Source organism: Meles meles, chromosome 5 (genome assembly GCF_922984935.1).
Source record: "Meles meles chromosome 5, mMelMel3.1 paternal haplotype, whole genome shotgun sequence".
Lineage (NCBI taxonomy): Eukaryota > Metazoa > Chordata > Mammalia > Carnivora > Mustelidae > Meles > Meles meles.
The window spans coordinates 137,995,606-138,020,748 of NC_060070.1; the positions used below are offsets into that span (position 1 = coordinate 137,995,606).

General features: G+C 45.9%; 1 protein-coding gene across 1 annotated transcript in view; it reads right to left on the reverse strand.

Moving 5' to 3' along the window:
• NEDD9 (neural precursor cell expressed, developmentally down-regulated 9) overlaps window positions 1-25,143 on the reverse strand; it is a 185,358-nt gene that overhangs the window by 108,935 nt on the left and 51,280 nt on the right. Inside the window, exon 2 of the mRNA XM_046004931.1 lies at window positions 5,768-5,953. Coding sequence (XP_045860887.1) covers window positions 5,768-5,779 — 12 coding nt within the window. The 5' untranslated portion in view covers window positions 5,780-5,953. The remainder of the gene's footprint in view (window positions 1-5,767; window positions 5,954-25,143) is intronic.

Genomic DNA, 25,143 nt, shown 5'->3' on the forward strand with positions numbered 1-25,143 from the left:
GGTTGGGAGATCAAACCTCTATTTCTGGTTTGCAATTAGTTACCACCAATTAACTGTTTGCTGAAAGAAAGGGAAGGAAATTCATGCTTTTTTGGATGCCTTCTTTGTGTCAGGCATTGTGCCTGACAGTCTTAAGTACATATTATTTAAAATTTTCCAACAGTCTGACAAAATTGGCACGATTATCCTTATTTTGCAAAAGAGAAGACGGAGGTTCAGAGAGGGTAAAAAATATTAGTAAATACTGGGGCAGAGAGTTGAACCCAGATCTCTCTGGCTCTAACCAGCCTACCTTTCCTGTGAAGCCACATTCCCCGACCGTTCTGCTGGGCGTTTTCTACGCACCCAGAATTGGACCAAATGTTTTGGGGTTCGTAATAGGTCACCCTGTAATCTACTGAGTGATAGTATGAGAAATTTCTTTTTTTCTTTTTTTAAAGATTTTATTTATTTATTTGACAGAGAGAGATCACAAGCAGGCAGAGGCAAGAGGCGGGGAAGGGAGAAGCAGGCTCCCCGCTGAGCAGAGAGCCCAACAGGGGGCTCGATCCCAGAACCCTGAGACCATGACCCGAGCTGAAGGCAGAGGCTCAACCCTCTGAGCCACCCAGGTGCCCCAGTATGAGAAATTTCTTACGAAGATGATGAATCTTTGAGGAAGAGATGAATCTTTTCATCCACTTGGGAAAGCTTCTGCTCCCTTATACTATGGACAGGAAGTGCACTGACCAGAGCCTTCACTTGAAACTGAGTAATCATCTGTCAGCCTCCAAAGATTGGGTGATGAGTGGTTCTCAGCTGAGTCCTTCTGAGATGGTCCTCAGCTGAAGAGAGCCTCTTCATGCATGTCATACCAACCCCCCTCCCCACCCCATCATCCCATGACTGGTCCAGGCGGGGATAGAAAGGTCTAGCGCCCTTACTTGCACTCCAGACAACTCTCCCCGTGCATGGAGCGCCATGTGGTCAGCCTGGGCCTTAACTCTGACTGCACTGCCGTCCAGCTCCCCTCCTGCCTTCCTTGCTGTTAGATATCCTGACAACATCTCCCATCACCCCCGTACGCCAGTCTCCATTTCTCCAGAGTCTGCTTCTCTTGACCTGTGATGTTGTTACATCAAATTTTCCTTGTGGATAAATTCTGGTTCTGTTTGGGCGGTATAATGGGCTTAACTGTGTCCCCCTCCACATCCATACATTCGAGTCCTAACCCACAGTATCTCAGAATGTGACTCTATTTGGTCTTTTTTTTTTTTTTTAAAGATTTTATTTATTTATTTGACAGAGATCACAAGTAGATAGAAAGGCATGCAGAGAGAGAGAGAGGGAAGCAGGCTCCCCGCTGAGCAGAGAGCCGGATGCGGGACTCGATCCCAGGACCCCGAGATCATGACCCGAGCCGAAGGCAGCGGCTCAACCCACTGAGCCACCCGGCGCCCCTGGTCTTTGAGGAGTTGGATGGACTATAGCGTCTTTAAAAGAACATTCAGGGGGGCACCTGGATGGCTCCGTGGGTTAAGCCTCTGCCTTCGGCTCAGGTCATGATCCCAGGGTCCTGGGATCGAGCCCCGAATCGGGCTCTCCACTCTGCGGGAAGCCTGCTTCTCTTCCTCTCTCTCTGCCTGCCTCTCTGCCTACTTGTGATCTCTGTCAAATAAATTTAAAAAAAAATCTTTAAAAAAAATAAAAGAGCATTCAGGGTAAAATGAGGTCATGTGGGTGGGCTCTAATCCAGGATGACTGGTGTCCTTATAACAAGAAGAGATTAGGACACAGACACACATAGAGGGAAGACCACATGAGGACACAGCAAGAAGGCAAGCATCTGCAAGTCTCAGGGGAAACGGTACCTGCTGACACACCTTGATCTTGAACTTCCAGCCTCTAGAACTGTGCCTGTTAAGCCATCAGCCTGCAGCGGTGTTACCGCCACCAGAGCAGACTAACCAAGGCAGCTTCAGAGATACCCTTCGTTTCGGTCCCTATTCTTTCATCCTTACTCTCAAGGTACAACCTGGAAATCTGAACAAGTTAAATCATCTTTGAAATATATGGAAGAGAGGTAATAATTCTCCGTGTGTAAAGTTTTTGTAGTCCTTATAATAGGTCATATTGGCTTAAGGGCTGAGAAAAGAAAATGTGAATTTCTCCACCTCCTTGCATCTCCCTTTTTAGGGTATCAAAAACCTATAGCAGGTGTAAATACACGCTTTGATGACCACTTTGAACCTACAGTGAACCTATATTTCATGGGAAAAAAAGGGCACAGTTTGCAAGCCCTGTCAGTCAACACATTTTGGCCATTCGTGAAGGAGGAGTCCAGCTGGATGTTTTTTCTTTAGATAAACCATCACAGACCATGTCCAGCTGTCAGCTTCCTGCCTTAGTATAAAGGGAAAGAGTGAGGAATGCCAAAGAAAAAGTTTTGCCGTTTAAAAGCTTTTTACCCCCCAGGATTCTTGTTTTTCCAAGCCAGCCCCATTGCCAGGGGTGCATTGGGAAATTACCGACCAGCTCTCTAAAACGGAACAACCCCGAATTGTCACCTGTCAGTTTCCGTGGTGTGAACACCCCCACTATGGCCGCTGTTGAGTTACTCGTGTGAACTCACTGGGAAGGAGGAGCACAGTCGGCTCTAGGGAGCCGGAACCAGCTACCTCCAACACACCACTGGTTTCTACAGAATTGCAAAGGGAGGCTGCCTGCCGCCCAGCCTCTCTGCAGATCACGATGGTCCCCTGAGCATGCCCATGGGCTCTCCGCCTTCCCTCCACATTAGTGTTTGCACAGGTAGCTCAGGGCTTGCTTTCACTTGCTGAGTCGTTTGGTAAAGGGCTTGCTTTCAAGAGTATTGATATGCTTAGCACAGGTTTCCCCAAAGGATCTTTCTGGCCGTGACCTCACAGCATCTTCATGGTGGCTCCCCAACCCAGACAATCACAGCACAGGCCGCTCAGGAGAGCAACCCAGTCTAGCCTGACCCAGATTCCTAAAGGCTCAGTCTCTCCCCTTGGACTTTTCTTACGCTCTGCTTCTCCCATCTTCTGCCTTGAGTGATTTCTTTGAGCTGCATGGACTTTACTTCCCATGTGCTGTAGGACTCCGAGTTTCACTGGAAGCCTCTTTCAAGCATTTAGAATGTGCCAAACACAATTGTAAGCAATTTGCATACTTCATCATCACAACGACCCCTGCAAAGAGGTTCTATTCTCATCCCATTTTAGAGATGAAGAAACTGAGACACTGAGAGGTTAAATAACTTGCTCAAGGTTCTACTACTTGTGAGTGGCAGGGCCGGGATTCAAATCAGGCAGCACGGCTTCAGGTCTGGATCTTTAAGCAGCACGTGGCCCCCCAGAGGGCAGTAGGGATGACCCCTAGAAACCACTGATGACAAGGTCAATGTTCCTTTTCGTTGTTAGGTGATACTAGTAATTGCCAAAATTTCCCATTCTACTTAGTCTAGTGTGAAGTTACACACAAGTGTGTAGGCGTGTGCCTGTAATATTGACAGAGTTCTATAATGAAAAAAAAAAAAAAAGAAAGAAAAACCCAACCAGAAGTGATAGAATTAATGATCCCGAGGACCCCTGGACTCCGAACATAGATGATTCTAAAGCAAATGGAAGATTTCAGGTGGTAGAATTGTCTGGTTTTCAGATCCAGAATACCAAAAGTTGAGAATCAGCGTGTAGTGGAAATACCACAGTGCTAATGTTCATTGCAGGGACTCATGAAATGAAATACTGGCTTGTATTCGAGAAGGCTAAATGTTTTGGGTTTGGGGGGTCTTGGGGGGGTTTGTTTTTGTTTTTTGTTTTGCTTTGTTTTTGTCTCAATTTAGTGGAACGGGCTGAAGAGTTCTGAATAAATGAGGAGAGACTATTTTTGTTCCAGTTTTCATTAAGAAAGTAACACTCATGCTGCACTCATGACTTGAGGAAATGTAAATTACAAAAGTAAATGTGATTTGCTTCAGTTTGAATTAGTATAGGATCCTCCTTTATCTGTGAAACATACATTCCAGGACCCCCAGGGGATGCTGGGAAATGCAGGGAGTACTGCATTCTGGACATGCTATACTTTTTCCCATACGTACGTGCCTGTGATAAAGCTTAATTTAAAAATTAACCACAAGAAGAGATAAACAACAGGAATCAAATAAAACAATTATAAAAATATACCGTAATAAAAGTTAGGTGAATGTGGTCTGTCTCGCTCCCAAATCTCATAGTGTCCCGTGCTCACTTTCTTCTTGTGATGGCGTGAGATGATCAGATGCCTACGTGAGATGCAGTGGGCTGAATGACGTAGGCATTGGGACATAGGGTTAGGTGACTTTGACCCTCTTGAAGACACTCAGAAGGAGGGTCATCTGTCCAGAATGGAGCTGACTGCAAGTGGCAGAAACTGGGTAGAGTGAAATCCTGGGTAAGGGGGGGATTAGTGTCATTTGGGGTGGTTGAAGCTTCTAATGTGTCCAATTCTGTGACAGATTTTTTTCATGGGATCTTGGGACTTGGAGGACTTTAAGGAGGTCACTATTTTAAAACACTGCAGTGATATGGCAATCTGGTTTTTAAAGACTTCCATGCAAATCATTTTATTTCTCATCGAAGTGTTTTAAAAAACATTTGTCATTTTACTTATAACCTTTCTCCCACAAATGAAATAGGGCCCTTTTTGGATGGACGTGGGTGCCCCGTTGCTTTCTTATTTGTACTGATGGTTCGTTCCCCATGTGATACAAACAACAGATTGTGGATCTCAGCACATAGGGGAATTACCCTTTTTTCCCCTCCTTTTAAAAACAGACTTATCTAACTATTTGAGAGAGAGAGAGAGTGAGAGAGCAAGCATGGGGGGAGAGGTAGAAGAAGAGAATATTAAGGAGACTCTGCTCTAAGCGCGGAGCCCAGACACGGGGCTCGATCTCACGACCCTGAGATCACGACATGAGCTGAAACCAAGAGTCGGGTGCTTATTAACTCCCTGGGCCACCAGGTGCCCCTTAACCGTTCTTCTTTTGAGCACAAGTTACTTCATTCGCATTTTCTCATTTCATCCTCAGGACGATCTTCCTATCTCCATTTTATAAATTCAGGGACAAAGCTTAAATAGAGTCAAATAACTGGCTCATAGTTACTCGACTCTTAAGCCTCAGTGACATAAATCCAGCCCTACCTGACGCCCCCAATGCCGCCACACCACCCATGCGTTTGCTTCCATTACAAGTCAATTACAGATGCATTACACATCCCTTCCTGGACTAAGCTTCCACAAAACCTTTAGAGAGAACAATGGACCATTTTAACCCTAACCTCTACCTCAGGCCAAGCTGACTTTCTTGTGGAACAGCTGAATGGGAAGGGAACAGTTTAATGCTGATTGGCAGATGGAGAAAGGAGGCACGGAGAACTGGCTAACGTAACCTAGGGCATCAGCTTCTGAATAGTTCTGCGAGTGTAACTTCCAGACTTGCTGGAGCACTAGCTGTACTAAGGAGAATATCCTTCCTTTATCCCCGAAGATTGCGTCCCCTGAGATTGAATGGATTTCCTGCGAACATCAGCATATCCAGCTCAAAAGATTCCCCTATCAGAGCAGAATTCGGTGGCCTGAAATCAGCCTTTTAAATCCAAATACTAGTTACAATCCTGAGTGCCGGTGGAATACCATTTGGCTTATTGTTTCAAAGGAATTAGTCCGGATTGAGCTGGACAAAAGGGAAGTAGACGAAATGTACGTTTTCCCCATCACGACTCACCGTTCCCCACATTTTCCCAGGTGCTCCGCTCTGGGACGCCAAGGAATGCTGGAGCTCTGGATCTTGAAAAAGACGACTCCCGTCTTAGTCTGCTGACCAGCTTCTTTCTTTTCATAACTCGGCTTAACGAATACACGATCTTCTCAGGCCAGGGTGTGACATGCTGGAATTCACAGCTTCTTGAATCTGAAAAGACATTTAAAATGTGAAAGTGGGTAAGCGCTGACAGAGGCTGAGATGCTTTTTATCACTTAAGGACTGCACCGTAGCAGCTGGAAAAGCCGAATCCATCGTCCCATGAATGGAACCCATCATTCATTCATCCATCCATCCATTCATTCATTCCATCACACCACCAAGGATAGCATTTACGGTTCTCTCACTACATGTCTACCTGGAATTGCAAAGATGCAGAAAATAAGATCCTGTTCTCAAAGACCCCACAGTCTAATAGGACAAACCAAAAAAATACAGTTCTGTAAAATGTTACAGGTCCTCTGATAGAACATGAAGTGGACCCAGCGAGGGCACAGAAGGAAGGTGGTGCCTTGAGTGCTGGGTAGATATTTGCCAGGTGTTTCTTACTGGGACAGAGTGGTAGAAGTGAGCGATCCTTCTCCTTCGTTATCTAGAGTCTACAATTTCAGTCCTGCCATTGACGCTCATTGACTTAACTTGTTTTTCTTCGCTTCCACACACCGCTTCTTTATGCCCTTTATGTTATTGCTTTATCATTCTGAAATCACCAAATGTTCCTGATTCTACTCATCAATGGCTTGAGAAGGGCACTGCAGCTGTATGCTTTTCTTGTTTCCCTAAAATGAGAAAAACTGGTGCTTTGGCAATGTGGCTTTTAAACAGCTTAGATGCAAAGCCCAGAATTTTATTTTTTGGGGAAAAAAACCAGACTGGGCTCTTAGTCGGTTAGTATAGGCCAGCTTTTCACTTCCCTTTCAGATCTCACAGCTATAAAGTTCAGTTCTGGGGTGTGTGTGTGTGTGTGTGTGTGTGTGCGCAGCGTGCGCGCACGCATGCATGTGTGTATCTTTATGGACCATTGTTGAAATACATATTCTTAGAAAAATCCTGATATTTAAACCACATGGGCTGCACAGACATCTCCCTGAGAACCGGGAATCTGAATCTTTGTCAAAGGAAAGTGTTTTTCCTATCAAGAATGAGAAATCAAAACCAAATGGGTGTTTTAAAACGTGGAGCAGAAAAAGAAGGATTGTGTCTGGCACATAGTAGAAGCTCAGCAAAGTGTCCAATGAATTTGCCCGGCTGCCCTTATGGGGAAGAGAAGTCTTCTTAGAACTGCTTTCCAAACAGAGGTAATTGGGAGTTGGTCTCCTTTTACTTCTGCTAGGATGGGAATGGCTTCCTGTAATTTCGGTTTGATAAACACAGTATTTAAACTCTTGGTTAAGATGGGGAGAAGGGAATTTTCCTCTGAAGCACTTGCAGTGGTTAGGCTAGAGGACACGGGCCCATGACTCATTTGCTCTGCCTGAACCCGTCCATGGTCGCCCAGATATCTGGGCCGCGGATTATGGAGAAAACTACCAGTGAGAGTTACTGTTTCCAGAATTCAGTCCATTTCCCCCTGAGGTATTCAGGCCTTGAGGCATTTTAACTGCCCAAGGTGTCCGGGCTCAAAAGCAAGTCTTCTGAGCTGATTTGTCTATGGGGATCCCAAAAACAACAGCACTAGGAATGAGAGATAGATTTCATTAATTCTTTTTAAAGATTTTATGTATTTATTCATGAGACGGAGAGACAGAAGCAGAGGGAGAAGCAGTTTCCCCACAGAGCAGGGAGCCCAGTGCTGAACTCGATCCCAGGACTCTGGGATCATGACCTGAGCCAAAGGCAGACCCGTAACCTACTGAGCCCCCCAGCCCCCCACATTAACTCTTCATTGTGATAGATAACACACATGGAAAAAACAAATGTAGAGGTGATCAGTTGTCATAAATTGCCTTCCAGATGTAGGCACAACATACTACCAGCACCCCAGAAGTTTACCACCTGTCCTTCCAAAAACAACCCTTTTCTTTAAAAGCAGTACTGCCGTGAGTCTCATGCAGGGGGCCCCCTGTTGGGCCTTGTGCTTTTGGGCTTCTCAGATTTCCTCTGCCGATATTCCTTTCCAAAGGGAGAGGAATCCTTGAGGCTAAGAGGCCATGTCTATCTAGAACCCATGTCTCCTTTTTTTCCCCTGAAGATTGTATTTATTTATTTGACAGAGAGAGACACAGCGAGAGAGGGAACACAAACAGGGGGAGTGGGAGAGGGAGAAGCAGGCTTCCTGCTGAGTAGGCAGCCTGATGCGGGACCCTGGGATCATGACCTGAGCCGAAGGCAGATGCTTAACAACTGAGCCACCCAGGTGCCCCCATGTCTCCCTTTCTAACCATGCACCAAGTACCGTGACCTTGGAATTCCCTGTCCAGATGACTCTGAGTCCACTTCCAGATCTTTCCCGGCCTCTTCCTCAGGTCCACCCGCCCCAGGGGTGGTCCAGGGGCAGCTATTTGTACAAGGCTGTGGATGAATATACATGGACGCAAAGGCCCATGAGATATGGGATGGGGCTGAGGGTGGGGAGAGACGGTGGGAGTCTGGGGGCCCCTCCTCTTGGGCCACATGTTCCAGGGAGAAGCTCTAAGCCGTTCAAGAAATCTAGGGTCCAACCGGGCCTTCCAGGTTGCCATTAAGATGCATTTTTCAAGGCAAGAGGATAAAACATCTTTTATTTAATATAGCATTACTTTAATTTCCTTTAAAATATTTAGGCTGGGCGCCTGGGTGGCTCAGTCATTAAGCGGCTGCCTTCGGCTCAGGTCATGATCCCAAGGTCCTGGGATCGAGTCCCGCATTGGGCTCCTTGCTTGGCAGGAAGCCTGCTTCTCCCTATTCCACTCTCCCTGCTCGCTATGTCTCTCTCTGTCAAATACATAAATAAAATCTTTAAAAATAAAATAAAATAAAATATTTAGGCCTATGATTATGGTATACAGTTCTCCATTTAAGCCTTGGAAATGTTAGGGGTGAGTCTGCTTAAAGGCAACTATCCCATTATGGTAATCCCCTCCTTGCCTTGCTTTATACCCCACCCCTTACAGCTGCATTCCTCTACGCTAGAGTCGCTTTTCCCTGTTTTTGAACTCTGAGTCACACAGTATGTTTTCTTTTATGTTATGTTCCTCCAGCCAGGATCACGCTCGTGAAACTCATCTACGTTCTTGGCGACAGCTATAGTCTGCAATTTTCATTGCCATATCGTATTCCATCATGTTGATATCTGTCCATTTCAATGCTGAGGGACAAGTGAATTGTCTCCAGGAGGAGGCCCTTGTGAATGGTCCTGCTGGAGAGACCTTTGTCCATTTCTGTTCTCCATATACCCAAGAATGGAATTTGCTGGATGATAGATACGCATTTCTTCAACTTTCCTGGAAAATACCAAATTGTTTTCCAAAGCAGCTGTACTAATTTATAGTCTCACCAGCAGGGCATGAGACATCCCACAGCTCCTGACAATGGCTGGTATTCTTTTTAGTTTTAACCATTCTGTGCTAGGAATATTCTAGTACACTACTTTAAGTTTTTTTTTTTTTTTCCTTCTTTTTCTCCTCGTGATTTGTGTCTGAAGATACTGAAGTGATTCTAGGAACTTAGTGTTTCAAATTGACTGCCGCTAACATCAGTAGAAGTACATACCGATAGGAACATTATTATTTATGATAACATCTATAGTTCCCATTGGAAATACGGCAGCTAGGAGAAGATCTACAACCTTGGAAGATTCACAACAGCAAAATCCAAACCAGTGGGGTTGGCCCACGCAGCATTTTAAAATAACGCTGATTAGCGGACTGACCTGGGGGAGGGGGGCTGGGACCCAACACACTAGCTATGCAGTTGGCATTGACCTTTTCCTTTCACAGAGGTATGCGTGTCCCCAGAGCACGCACTGATAGTCGTGGCAGCGCCGAGCACAGATGGCTGACTTGTCTGGCCGGGGCCAGTTGGGGCCACCCTAGAGGAAGAAGATTAGCTGGGGAAGGCTGTCAGCTTGCAGCTCATTAGCCTGCCACCTTTGGCGGCACCCGTTTCTCCAGGAGGTGGCAAAAGCCATGTGCTCTGGTCAACAGGAAGCAAAGGACAAGCGCAAGCCTCTTCTGCAGAAACGAGCATAGCCTTCTCACTGCCCACCTTCTTCTTCGCCTACTCGGGTCCCTGAGCTTTCTCCCTTCACCTTCTTCTTGCTAATATCCTGAATCTCCATGCGCCTTGGTCCTTTTAATGTACGCTCCCGGACAAAGCCCAGCTCTGAATGTGCTCCACGGTTTACTTTCTCTACATCAATCTCCCAGCTGTGGAGCATTGCTGGAAAACCCACACACCCTGCAGACGGTCCCACTCTATACTTCTGGCCACCAATGCCATCTGGGCTCTTGTTACGGTCAGGCAGCCCCTCTCTGTTTCCCTGGTTCGCTCAGCCTCCCATTTTCCTGTCTAATCATAGATCCTCTCCTGGAAGGATGCATTGGTGTTTACTCTAGACATGGCTGGCTGTTGTCCATTATGCGAAGGCTGTTTCAGACTATCTCCACGAACCACTGTCCCTGGTTTTACTGCCAGCCCCTCTACTGAGCCCTACTTCCCAACTCCACCATCAGCTCCAATGGGCAGTCTCTCCTCCTGCTTCTCGAAGAAAGCTAGAGCTGCCTCACGCGGACTCCCCTCGACTTCCTTCCTCATCTAGAGCATCTAGACTCCTCCCTTTCTCCTTCCTGCCTCCTTGTGACAATAAAGAAAGCGTCTTCTCTTGTGCCCAAGTGTATCCCTCGACCTGGCCTCAATGCCTTACTCAGGGACATCTCTCGATATTCCTCTCCTCTCTTTCTCTTCCTCGCAGGAGTTGTTGAATAGGCTCACGTCTCTCCCTTAAGAACCTTAAGAACCAGGCTTCCTTAGCTTGTCCAGGAACCTCATCCAAGCAGGGCAAGAAGCAGCGCTAGGGGTTGGGTTGTGTTCCCGCCCCCTCCAAGTCCCTATGTTGAAGTCCTAGCTTCCCTTATTTCAGAAAGTGACCGTATTTGGTTGGAAACAGGGTCCCTGAAGGCGTAATCAGTTAAAATGAAGTCATATTCTCTCTGGATCTCCCTTTCTTCATATGGGACACAGGAGTCCTTGGATGGTCATTTTTTGGGTGGGCAATTCCAAAATATGTGGGAGCAGAGATGGCAGATGGGAGAGGGAAGTTAGAAGTGGGGAGGGGGGGTTGGGAGTAGGGGAGGGAGGGAGGGGGAAGGGGTTCTGAGCTCCACACCTCTCCTTTGACCACAGCAGTTCCAGTTTTAAAAGCTTTACAGTTTGGAACTCTTGGTAATATTTGGCTGAAAAAAAGCGTTTCACTGTTTAAAAAATAAAATTCAAAATTTAAGTCTCCTGGCTTAGGTGATATCTCAGATCCTTTCTAACCTCGATAGACTATGACTATAAGATTTTGGCAGTGAACGCATATGGGTTTGATGAACATATCACAGATTTTTCTCAAAAAAAGCCTCGACTTAATAAATTTTTCTTTCCTGCGAAGGAGAATTTGATAAAAGACAGACTAAAGCCATTTAATTTTTGAGCCTTTTAAAGATGCTCATATAAAACATTCCCACATTAGAAAAGCAATTTTTCCTGGAGCATGATACATTTGGAATTTGGGGTTTAGAAATGTGCTTGCTGTCCACCTGGGGCTCTGAGACCTTGTGTGAGTATTTGTACATGAACGGGACCTTCTGATGATGAGCTCTTGTGGAGGATCACTGTGGCTGCTCTGTCTTTGTTTCCTCGGGACCTAGATCAGTGCCTGGTACACAGTAGGGGCTCAGTGAGTCCTTACTGAATGAGACTCCCTGAAGGTCTGTGAGAATTCTTGGTGATAGGAAAGAAATAGAACTTCTTTCGAAGGGAAGGGATGAGTGGGGTAGAATCCACAAACACAGATGAAGAGGGGCCAGTGTTCTTGAGCGAGGCGTGGGTAAAATGGCACTGTTTCTGCCTGTGGGACAGTTGTCTGCGGATGAGATAAGCACAGTGGAGGATGGAAGCTCTATGACCTCCTCAGAAGAATCTGTCTAGGTTCCTGGTTTCCTGGCAAATCCTTTCATTTCCTACCCAGAGAATTAGTGGACCACTGAGACTACATTTTTCTTATTTCCTCCCTGGATATTTCTCTAGTTGGTATCTGATCCTTATTTTTAAGGACCCCTAATGGGAAAGAATCTGGGTAGCTAGTAGGATAAACTAAGTTTTCCAGCCTCTTCTGTCTCCCAGTCTGCCATGTGCAACTGGCCATGTTCATGGCTAGAAATGCCCTGGAAATCAGGGGGCTTGGGTCCTAGTCTCAGGTGTGTGACTTTGGGCAGCTCAGTCACTTCTCGGTCCCAGTTTCGTCCTGTGGAAGATGAAGGGTCCAACAAAATCGTGTCCTCAATTCCATATCTGATACAGGTTATCACCTGGATATGTAATTGGTGGGACAGTGGAAAAGGCATTATTGACCAAAAATAGTGTCTTTCTTTCTCTGTCTCTGTCTCTCAGTCTGTCTCTGACCCTGTCATCCTATGCGATGTTTCCACTTTGCTGTACCTTTGAGATAAGTCCTTGGAGGGGATGCTGAGATCACAGTGTTATTTAAAATGCCTAGAAGCTAAGCATTTAACAGTTGTGAACATCAAAGCTGTTACAATTTCACCACCCTGGGTGTGTCCTGAGGGAATGAAGCCTGACCTGGATTGGATTTATGGTCAAAGATGTCAGAAAGACGCTCATCAGGGTCTCCCAGGAGGAGGAGACCAGGAGAAGGAGGAGCAGAACGGGGGCTAAAGCCAGCTGGGTGCCCCGATGTGTCCTCCTATGCGCGGTTCTAGGACTGGGACCACGGCACTCAGCGGCGCACACTGACCGCCAGCTGTCTGGCCGATGGCCCCTGGAACAGAGGCCACGTGAAACTGCACACTTACTAAGTTGTCTTCCTTGAGGGGCACCTGGGTGGCTCAGTGGATTAAGCCTCTGCCTTCGGCTCAGGTCATGATCTCACGGTCCTGGGATTGAGCCCCACATCGGGCTCTCTGCTCAGTGGGGAGCCTGCTTCCTCCCCCACCCTCTCTCTCTGCCTGCTGCTCTGCCTACTTGTGATCTCTCTCTCTCTCTGTGTCAAATAAATAAGTAAAAATCTGTAAAAGAACAACAACAAAAAACAACCTAAAACCTAAGTTGTCTTCCTTGGCAATTGTATTTCCCTGGGCCGTGGAGGCTTGCTGAGATGTTGCTTGCCAGCCGATGGAGGCCTTCTACCTCACTGGGATTCTCACAGTTTATTTTGGTAGGTAACTAAGACAGAAAGACAGAGTTAATTAAACTCTTCATAAAACAGTCCATCAGCCACCTGCTTGCAGAGCAAAAAGTCAAATTCTTTGCTGTAATTTGGCAGAAGGACTGTGTCCTTCAGCTTCTCTTGGGCCCCATTCAGGATTCTAACCAGGTTACCTACGAAACTTCTTTTTCGTTACGGTATATATTTTTTCCATTTGTGTAAAAGCAGTAAATACATACCAGTGATCTCGTCAGGCCATGCCAAAGAAGAATTTGTAGGGGATTTAATACCCTGATGCATCAGGCACACTTGAATTTGGCTAAACATTCAAATTGGGTGGTTTGGCTCAGCTGAAGCAGTTTATATGTTGTCGGGGTATAACTGTTCAAGCAATCTCGGTTCTTTCAGAATCCCTGGAAGGGACTGGCCTTTAAGTGAGCTGGAAATTCTCAGGTATGTTTTAGAGATCTACAGAACAAGCCTTCCCTTTGTTGGAAATGGGTAAGACTCAGTAAAGAGAGTGAGATGGGCAGGGCTGTCCCTTCATCCAAGGGCACGTGCAAACGTTCATCCTGGGGGCATAGCAAAGAAGTCATCCCTGTTTCAGGATTTTCTGCAAGTATCAAGATATTCCAAACGACCACCAAAAAGGAAAAGGGCATGACAATAACCACGGAATAAGCCAGGGTGGAAGTCAGAGGTGTAAGTCCTTAAAACCCTTCTGCGCTTAGGTAATGTCTTGCTGAACTCATGGCCCTCCTTCTTTTCCTGGTCTTTGCCAGCAAATTTTCAGGAATCTCTTAGCAGAAGAGAGGACATTGTTTGCTGCACCTTCCACTCCCGTGGAGTTCTTGGACGCTGACTGTTTACAGGGACTCTCAACTGCCTTCGTTCCCCATCTGGTATTCATTTTTATTTCTTTTTCTTTACTAGGCTCTGACTCATGTCCATCCAACCTTCAGGTTTCCTGAAGGCGGGCTTCCCCAGATGTGGTGCCCCACTCAGCTCACGCAATTTGCCATGAGGAATGAACGGTCTCTGTCCCCAGTCTCGGGGAACGGGACAGTGATTTATTCAATCATCCAAGTCAGAAATGGAGATGTTTTCTCAGCGCTTCATTTATTCTCACTGCTGACATCTTATTGGGGATGGGGTCTTGTCCTTCTGAACTCTTTAGCTCTCCTATTCCCTCTTCCCCTCAGTCTGGCCACATCTCAGTCATCCCCATCTTAACTCATTGTCTCACCACTGGACCAGTGACATTTCCATCCCACTTTATCCTCAAGGAAACGGGGAAGACTTTGGAAGGTATTGACTGGGAAGTAACTCGATCACATTTCTTCGTCATAAAAATCACACTGAATCTTGTGGATGAGCTGGAAAGGTGGAGGGCACGGAGGGGCCGAGAAACCCATCACAAAGCTGGGCCAGGATCCAGAGGAGAAATGAGAGGGTCTGGATTAAGCCCATGACAGAAACGATGAAGACGAGAGCAAGGGACCACTTAGCAAGTCGGTGGGTAAAGTACAATATCTGATTGGAACTAGAAGGTGGAGGAGAGGAAACATTTGTAATAAATGTCCCTCAGACAGAACTGGAGGAGATTGGGTGGATGATCGGACCGTTCTGAGAAAGAAAAAATTAAGAATTAAGCTGGTGAGAAAACGATGAATATAATGTGACGTGTTAGGTTCCGGTTTCAGGTGGGGAATGTCATGCAGGGAGGAAATCTGTAAGCGATTATGTATTTAGTTGATGCTTGAACAACACGGGTTTTAATGCACAGTTTCACTTATAGCAATTTTTTTAAAAGATGTATTTATTTATTTGAGAGAGAGAGAAAGCATGCATGAATGGGGCAAGGGGCAGAGGGAGAAAGAGAAAAACCTCAAGCAAACTCCACGCTGAGCACAGAGCCTGCCAAGGGGCTCGATCCCAAGACCCTGAGATCATGACTTGAGCCAGAATCACCAGCTGGCTGCTTAACAGACTGAATCACCCAGGTGCCTCCCCCTTATGTGTGGATTTTTTTCAATAAATATGGTACAGTACTGCAGATCTTAGGACTTGCCCATCTCTCTCTCTCTCTATATATATATATACATGTATATGCTACTTCCTTATAATAAATCATACACACACACACACACACACACATTCATGCTATTACTTCTGTTTCTATGGAAGACCCAGACGCTGACTAATACAGCACAGGGTGAAAGAAAAGAGAAAAAACTGGAAGGAAGGAGGGAGAGTGAAAGAAAAGTGTGCGATGAACGAGTCCAAGAGAGCCTACGTGCTTTGAAAACATAGGGAGAGGGCGGGTGACCGTCTGACTGTCTGTCATGTCTGATGGCATCAATGACTCATCAAGATTATGTAACTAGAACCAGCCTTCAGCCTCTGCTGTCTTGGAGGTTTTGTCTCATAAATGCTGGACTTCCTAGCTTGGCTTGTTTTCTTGTTACTTAGGAGCCGTTGCTAGCATAAGGTCATACTTAGAAAACTGAACCCTCAGTAAGATTACTCAGAGACTTGGCTGCTTTCTCCCTGGCCATTTTATCTTTAGATTGAAAAAAGAATCTCTTCACTTTTCTTAAGTGACATTACACATCACTTTGAAATATGCCTTATAGGCCAGCCCTGAAATCTGGTGTGGTGGTTTTTTTGTTTTTTTGTTTTTTTTTTTTTTTTTGATACTCACGAAAGAGAAGCTTTTGTTTTAAAAAAAAAGTCAGAAAAATTTTTTTTGTTTGTTTTACTCTAAAGACCTTCTTTGATAACCCAGTTTTTAGGAAACTGTTTGAGGAATAGAAGCTGTGGCAGAGGTGAGAATGTGCCCAGTTTAGTTCTGACCCCGTGACAGGATAGCCTCAGAAACCACTGAGGTGATTTAAATGAGAGACTTATTGGGCGTGTAGAATTTATTTTGTTTTATTTAAAGAGGCAGTAATAAGTTCTTTTATCTGTGGTTATAGCAGGGGCCATCTGAAACATCTCCCCAGCTCTGAAAGATGGCCCTAGGTGTCCCGCTCCCCCAGAGCGGCAGGTTCCAGATTTCAGTTTGGACAACACAGTCGTGCTTTCTAAGTTCATGGCTGCCTGGACCAGGGAGGAGCACCTGACCAGAGTCTGGACTCAAAGTCCTTCTTCACACACACACACACACACACACACACACACAGTGAGTCACTCTTCTCACTGCTTCTGGCTTTCCCTCTGCCCCTCCCCCACTCACGCTCACTCACTCTCTCTCAAATAAATAAATAAACATAAAAAAAAAACACCTCAAGTTTAAGAATTTCGATGATAACCGCCGTGGACAGTGAAGCGGGGAGCTCAGTGTTCTTACTAAGAACCACTCATTACCCTCACCGCTTCCTCATCCCGGGAAAGCCTCAGCAGCTGGTGATGACGGTGACCGCCACACGCTTTTGTTGGTGGAGTGTGGTTAGCGCCGGGCTTACGACGGGCAATTTGTCTGAATCTGTCAGGATGACACGGGCCTGTATCTACTCCCAACAATGCCATTTGTAGGAACTGATGCTCCAGGTAGGCTTATACTGAAAACTGGATACAGATCTTGCTTGCACAGGTGCAGGAAGACCGAGCACAAGGGCACTTGGTAACGCGTGGTTGGTAAGAGCAAGTATCAGAAACAACGTAAATTGGTCTTGATGTAGAACTGGCTAAGTAAATCATGTGAACCTACACAATTGGGCTATTTGACATAAGAAAACGAATACGGTGTTCATGTAGGGAAAGAGCTCTCAGATATGACGGTAAGTGAAAAAAGCAAGGTGCAGACCGGTGGGTGTCACAGGTTATCATTTGGGGGGTGATGATTTCTCTTCAGATTTGCCCATGTGTGTATACATTGAAAAAAAAAAAAAACTGTGGACAGAGAAGGAATAAGTTAATGCCGGTGGTTTACTTGTGCATGTGATTGTGTGTGTGGCAGGGGTGCGGGGAAGCGGGCAGCTTAGATAGGAGATGGGAGTTAGAAGAGCACGTTAAGTGCATACTTCTTATGAGTTTTTTTTTTAAGATTTTGTTTACCTATTGGACAGAGGGAGATCACAAGTAGGCAGAGAGACAGGCAGAGAGAGAGGAGGAAGCAGGCTCCCTGCTGAGCAGAGAGGCCAATGCGGGGCTCGATCCCAGGACCCTGGGATCATGACCTGAGCTGAAGGCAGAGGCTTTAACCCTCTGAGCCACCCAGGCGCCCCCTTATGAGGTTTTAAAACAGTGCTATCCTATGTTTTGTGAACTATGCAAAAGAAAGACAGAGGCAGAGGAGGATTAGAAGAGGATGAGAAGGAGGTGAAGGGAGAGAGAGAAGACAGTCCATGGCTGTCAACAGAGACAAACCTTTATATGCATCAGACTCTCAGCTGGTTATTATAACTTTGTAAAGAATATATTTGGAACTGTGTTCTCTTGAGGAAAAACAAACAAACAAACAAACACAAAAAAACCAACCCACTGACACTTAGGGACAAGGCCCGGCTATGGCCATAGCATGGTAGCTTCGTGGTTTCCTCCCTCATCACTCCCTATTATCCTCCAAGGTCAGGAATCACGGTAGACCGAGAATCGCCACCATTTCCAGCTACATCCACCTTAAACAACAGCTTTTCCATGGATGAATGAGAGGAACTCGAAACTCTGTGGAACATGACTGGAATGAGTCGGGAAGTTCCTTCCCTGTGGATAAAGTCTACTCTTCCTCCATGTTCGGCCATGGAGAACAGGCTTAAAATATCACTGTGTCTGAGAGAGAAAGAGAAAACAGTGACTCAAAATGCACACTAAGGTATAGAAATCTTAAACTGCTCTTTCCTTTAAGATAGATGTTCGTAAGAGAGTGGATTTCTCAGCCTCAGTACGCATGATGGGGCCTGGAGAAAACAATGTACAAGGTAATTTGGGACTGATAAAATTTAGGACATCTAGTTATATTTGAATTTCATATAAATAATAAATAATTTGTTTATAAATATTTATTATAAATAATAAATAATTTGTATACCAAAAATATATACTACACACTATGCTCAGAATTATTCATTGGTTGCATGATATTCATGCAACTTAACTGGGTGTCTTGTGTTTTTATTTTGCTAAATCCTTCAAGCTGGGCCCTGGGGACTGGCCCGCAGGAGTGGAAGCTCTGGCCTCCAAGGTTTAATGAACAGATGGGAAAGGCCTGTTTGTCCTTGTCATCTTAAGGAAATGATAAGCAAACACCCCCTCCTCCAAGAGTCAGTCAAATGCTCCTGACTCCCGGTTCCAAACATGGCGTCCGCCTCAGATTTTGTCTGCCATGTCTGGTCCTAACAGAAAAATAACATCCAGTCCTACAGTGCTGCCCCGGGTTCCACAGATGAGACACCAGTGCCTTCCTCACTACAGACAGGGGACCTGTACTGCTCTGTCATCAGAAGGACTTTGGCTTCGTGTTTTTAACAGAAAATATGGATTAGTGCTGATCTTCCAAATTTTCCCGTCTGGCCTGCCTGCTCTCATGACTCACAACTACAGAGTGACCGTGTATTAAGCTGAGTGAAGAAATCTTCTAAGAGCTGTGTATGTTCTGGGCAGCCCCTTCCAGGTGTCAGGGTTAGCCTGGAAGGTGGCAGTCGCTCGGTGAGCATGAAGCGAGGACAAAGGGGAGAGGACCCTCATGACACGGCAGAGACCACCTTTCCAGGGATGAGGTGGCAATCTCAGGGGCTATGCCCCCTGACAGAGAAAGAGAGCGAGCCTATCTTCAAAGGTAAGTCAGCTTTTAATCTGCCCTTCATGGATCTGGGGCGCAGATCATGCTCATGAAATACTGCTCAGGTTCCTTCCCTGTCGAAGAGGAAAGCCTTGCCATGGAAAGAGCGTTGCAGTGTTGGCCCTCGGGTTACATGTGGTCTCCATGTGCAGCCCTGCGATCACAGGACACACAATGACTGATGAGGCAGTGACGGAAAACACCATTTCCCAGCACCCCGCGTCCCAAGGACAAAGGGTGTGTACGCTCCACCAAGGGCAAGCCTGTTTTCTCTGAACCTTGCTCCTCCCAGATACGAGCTCTGGGTGCGTTGACTGTCTGTCTTCTGAATCATCCATAGATTGGGGGCACATTGCAAATAGAGTTCAGCTTTCTGGAAGAGCTGGACTCGTGGGAGAACAATTAAAGACAGCAGGGTGCCTGAATCAGGGCCACCGTAAAGGAATGGACTCTGGCTCTTTCCCAAAGCTGCAGCTCACTCGAGAAAAGCCAAAGGTACCCGCAGCAAGGGTTTGAGCAGAGACGGCGACCACTGAAGCCATGACTCAGAGGCACTGACTTCTCCATGTCCGCTGTGGGGGCATGGCTGGGTAGGCTGCATCACAGAGACTGATTTTAAAGTACCATGAACCCAGTTGAGGTTTGTAGGGCAGACATACAATTGCTTGCAAACAAATGGTTGACACAATGAGCCGCGTTTTATGTTTCTCTGCAGGTTTTCTTTGGGTCTCTCCAGGGAGCTGGGAGAAATTCAAGTCTGAAACTCTAACCTGCATCTCCAATCCCCCCACCGTCCCCCCACACACTAGATCTGAGCCTCAGGAGATCTACTGGAGCATTTGCTGAATTCTAATGGGAACCGAGCCCTCCACATATTCTTCTTAGGGTTTGCTAACATTTTTTTTCCCCCTGGAAACATCATATCGAGATGTCTTGCACTCTATGTTTTCCCGGACTGTTTGAAAGCTAAAGTATGTAGACACCCAACTTTGGGGCTGATCCGGGTTTTTCATGATCTCGCTGGGGTACGCAAAGCTTCCAGGGAAGACCAGGAAGTTAGACCACCTACATTAGAATCACTCGAAACCCCTGTTCAAAATCCCGATTCTTGGGACCTTTTCTAGAACTATCTACTGAGTCTGTATGGGGGAGGCCTGGGAACCTGCATTGTTCACAGCTTCTCCCTGCACCCCTCCTCCCCATTCCAGATGATTCCTGTGTGCACTAAAGTTAGAAGGCATTGGTAGAAGTGAAGTGGTCTTAGATTAGCAGCCAAAGAGCTGGAGTTCAAATCCCTTTACTACTGGGATGGTTTTGGACAAGGTACTTACTAACTGCCAGCCTCATTTCCCCATCTGTAAAAATGGATATGTTATCTTATAAGAGTTATATATTTTTCCCCTTGAGGATTAAATGACATAAGCCATAGGACAAGGCTGGCAAATGCTGAGCTCTTGCTAGATATTAGTGCAGTGTACCCTAGGAGAGAGAAAAAGGATGGTGAGCTCAAGCAGTCTTTGCAGACCTTGAGATGGATATGTTTTGCAGCCATTTTCAGAGGCTCTTGTAACTCCTTTTGGGATGGAAACAGAATAAGGAGACTTACCCACTAAGTGGCTTTACTACCTGCGAAAGCCCTTCTCACATACCCAGGACTGGTGGATATCGCGCTATCGGGAAGACAAGGTGAGACATAGACACTTTCAGGAAAGCAGCTACAGTCTAATAGAAAAGTCGAATAAGTCAGCTAAGAGCAGAGAGTGAAAGTCCTATCTATATAGGAGTGTTCCTCAGCGGGGGCCACGTGCTCTAAAGCACTGACTCACCAAGGACAGTTATGTCCCCCGGGAGACACTGGCCAATGTCTGCAGACATTTTTGATTGTCACGACTGGGAGAAACTGCTCGTTTCCGGGGGGCAGAGGCCAGGGATGTTGTTAATCCCTTCACGGTGCGTAGGACAGTTTCTTGCACAGAGAATGATCTAGCTCAAAATGTGAATAGTGCCCCAATTTAGAAATCCTGCTTAGTTAACACGGAAGACTGAGTCATAGGTGATAGAAGGAGGTCTCCAGGCAGTTAAACACCTCCTAAGTGATAGCCTCTTGCTGCTGTCTTGCTGTCTTGCAAAGTCTTGTGGATGTACGACAGGACCCAGTGTCCTGCAAGTTGGGGGGTCACTATTAACCACTTCCTGTGTTTCATGGGCAACAGAGCCAGTTTCCTACTCCTTTCAACAATGGAATGATTGGGAAGAGCATTCCTAGAGCTTTGGAGAAGGAGACGGTGTTGCTGTCTGTAGGAGAGATGGGGAGGCTGCCTCACTCCTGGCAATTTTCTCATTCCTTATCAGGAGGATAGAGCAGTGAGAAAGCCGCTGGGCGGCCACGCTGTCCCACAGGGTTTGCCCCTGTAAGCAGCCCAGTGCAGGTCCGTAAGAAACACCTCCCAGGCTTAGAGGGACGTCATGGGGGCACTCAGCATTCAGGGATGCGATCAGATCCAAATGGCCCTTGGTTTATGCTCACGCTTTGTCTGTATCTTGCTCTCCTTTGTGATCCTTGGCATCGTCCCATGGACATCTCCTGCTGCTTCCCGTGTAGCATCTTGGTTAACCAGCTCTCTGGCTTTATCCCCCGCCAACCCCCCACTTAACTCTGTCTCTTCGTGTCTCTTCTTTCCTGACATAGCTTGTGCTATAACCTCTGGGAACCAATCTCCTTGGTTGTCCTGGACTCCTCCTGTACAGGCCCCCCTCTGCACCAGCCTGGCTTCCTAATTCTGTTTTGTTTTGTTTTGTTTTCTCCTTGCTCCAGCCATGTCTCCTGGGATCTCTTTAGCACTTTTATGCATGCTGCCTTCCTGCTTTCAGGGTCATGGTCGTGGTATGGATGACCATGCTCAGAAAGACCCCAGGCTGGGTTTAAAGGCTTCGCTGTCACCATCTTGAATTTCTTTTTTTTTTTTTAGATTTTTATTTATTTGAGAGAGAGAGAGAGAGCACAAGTGGGCAAAGTGGCAGGCAGGAGAGAGAGAAGCAGCCTTCTGCTGAGCAGAGAGCCCAATGTGGGACTCGATCCCAAGACCCTGGGATCATGACCTGACCTGAAGGGAGACACTTAACCAACTGAACCATACCAAGGCACCCTTTAAAATTCTTACTAGTTTCTTCTTTGAACTTGTATTTTGTGAATGAATTCTGATGGCACAGCAGGCGTGCACAAAAGCAGAAAAGCACATACAATAGGCGTGTCTCCCTTCTCTCACCATCGCATTCTTGTAGAGCATTCGCCACGACACAGGATGCCAGTGGACCCACGAAATGTGGCAGTTCAGGGAGTTCAAAGCCAATACGAGGAAAGTGTGCTTTGTCTACCACCGGAGAAGCTGGGGCGGGGGAGGGACCCTGACGGGCCCCGGAGGCCATGCTTTCCTTATGAACCCAAACTTGCTTCAAACACAGAAAGAAAGCGATGGCATGCTAAGAAACACCAACACCAATGACCAAGAAACGCTTTGTCCTCTCCTACTCCTGTTGCTTCTCTGCACTAGCCAACCACGAGCTCCCTGCCCTCGCATCTTTCCTTACTCGTGTCTGAGCCAAAGGTGGAGACTGCCGGGACAATGTGCATGATCAAGAAATGACATAAAAGCAGCTGAGTTAGTGTTGTGCAGCTTTTCCACTATTAAAGTAAGAACAGAATATGCAAATTGTGTAATTTTGGTGATTAGCATATGAGTTAAATGCTCTCGTATTTGCATTTAAAACCAGTACAGCACAATGTAGAGATGAAAGGTAAGATTCATGCTAATAATTTAAAATTTAAATTTTCTTTTACTTAGAGTGGCACAAAATAGCAAATTAAACACACACACACACCCCCCCAAAAAACAAGCCATGACAAGTGAAGAGAGAGACTGAATGAAAGAAAAAAGCTTTTATTTTAGTACCTTTAATGGCATCTTTCTCTTGCTTTTTAAGTACAAGGGGTGGCTGTTTTCATTTTGCACTGATCTCTGCCTGTGTGCTCCTGTTTCCTCAGGCCAGAAGCGTCTCTTGGTCGGTGGACTGGGCTCAGGCTGTAGGAATCCATTTGCCTCTATGCATGGGTGCTGCCTAGGAATGGATGTTCCCTGTGAGCAGCGCTGAACCAATGGCTGGCAGATTCAGGGCTATAAATACTGCAGCTCCTGTGTTACAGGATTTGGAAAGGGGCCTGCGCTGACTCTAGGCTCCCTTGTGGGTTACCAAGCTACCCACCCTACAGTTTTGTTTGGTAGCACACCTTTGCCTGCTCCTCACCCTCATGGTGTCTCTGCCTTGCCACTTTTTTTTGGGCGGGGGGAGATTTCTGAAACAACCAGTTTTCTTCAACCTAAAGCAGCTTCTCTAGGTCTTCTGAAGCCTGGGACCTTGCCAGCTGAGACTTTTTAAAAAGATATTCTTTCTTTTTTTTTTTTTTTTTAAAGATTTTATTTATTTATTTGACAGAGAGAGAGAGAGATTGAGAGATACAAGTATGCAGAGAGGCAGGCAAAGAGAGGGAGAAGCAGGCTCCCCGCTGAACAGAGAGCCTGATGTGGGGCTCGATCCCAGGACCCTGAGATCATGACCTGAGCTGAAGGCAATGGCTTAACCCACTGAACCACCCAGGTGCCCCTTAAAGATATTCTTTATTTTTTTGAGGGGGGGAGAGAGAGAGCATGAGCAGGGAGAGGAGCAGAGGGACAAGGGGATGAGTACACTCCCCACTGAGCGCAGAGCCAGATGCGGGGCTCAATCCCAGCACCTTGAGACCATGACCCCAGCCAAAGCCAGACCCTCCACCAACTGAACCACTCAGGTGCTCCATCTGAAACATTTAAATATGCTGTGGACAAGCTCATCTGTCCTTCCCAGTTCTATGAGTATCTCTGCCAAGGCCATGGTTTTTGTGAGGTGTCAGTGGTAGCCTGTAATCAGGTTGTGGGGTAGGAAACCCAATTATGGACATGCCCAAAGGAGTCTTCTATAGAATGCTGGTTTCTGGGGTTTGTACTGAAACTTCTGATGCAAAAATCTTTCTGTGCTAGTCAGAGGGAATTTGGAAAGCACTTTGGAGAACTGGTCCATCACAGGCCACTCCAGCTACCAAGCAATGTTCTGGGCAGAGCTGGGCTGAGACCTGGATGAGAGAAGACTGGGTAGCTCAGACCTCAGGGAAATGTGCTCTTTTGACCAACTGAGCCTCTTGATGCCACAAAGTCCCTAGTTCTTCTTGCTTTGGGAGGGAGGAGAATAAAATTTACAAACAATGGGCTTAATTTTACCCCTTTAAATGAATCATAATCTACTCTGTGAAAATCAGGCTAGAACAAAAACAAGCTTATACAATGGGAAAAAGATAGTCTGTTCAACAAAAGGTGTTGGGAAAAGTGGACAACAACATGCAAAAGAATGAAACTGGACCACTTTCTTATGCCACCCACAAAAATAAACTCAAAATGGATTAAAGACCTAAAAGTGAGACTTAAAACCATAAAAATCTCTAGAAGAAAACATGGACAGTAATTTTTTTGTCATCAGTCATAGAAAATTTTTCTAGATCTGTCTCCACTGGTAAGGGAAACAAAAGCAAAAATAAACTATTGGGACTACATCAAAATTAAAAACTTTTGCATAGTGAAAGAAACCATCCACAAAACAAAAAGGTAACCTACAGAATGGGAGAAGATATTTGCAAGTGATATAAGTTATAAGGGATTATTATCCAAAATATATAAAGAACTTCTACAACTCAATACCCCAGAGCTAATAACCTGATTAAAAATAGGCAGAGGACCTGAATAGACATTTCTGCAGAGAAGACATCCTTATGACCAATGAACTTGTGAAAAGATGCTCAACATTATTCATCATCAGGGAAATGCAAATCAAAACCACAATAAGATATCAGTTCACACCTGCCAGAATGGCTAAAATCAACAACACAAGAAACAACAGGTGTTGGTGAGGATGTGGAGGAAAAGGAACCTTCATGCAAGGTTGATGGGAATGAAAACTGCTGCAGCCACTGTGGACAACAGCATGGAAGTTCCTCAAAAAATTAAAAATGGAACTGCCATATGATCCTGTAAGTCCACTAGTCGATATTTACCCAAGAAAATGAAAACCCTAATTCACTGATAGACAAAAGGATAAAGAAGATGTGGCATATATATTTAATGGAAT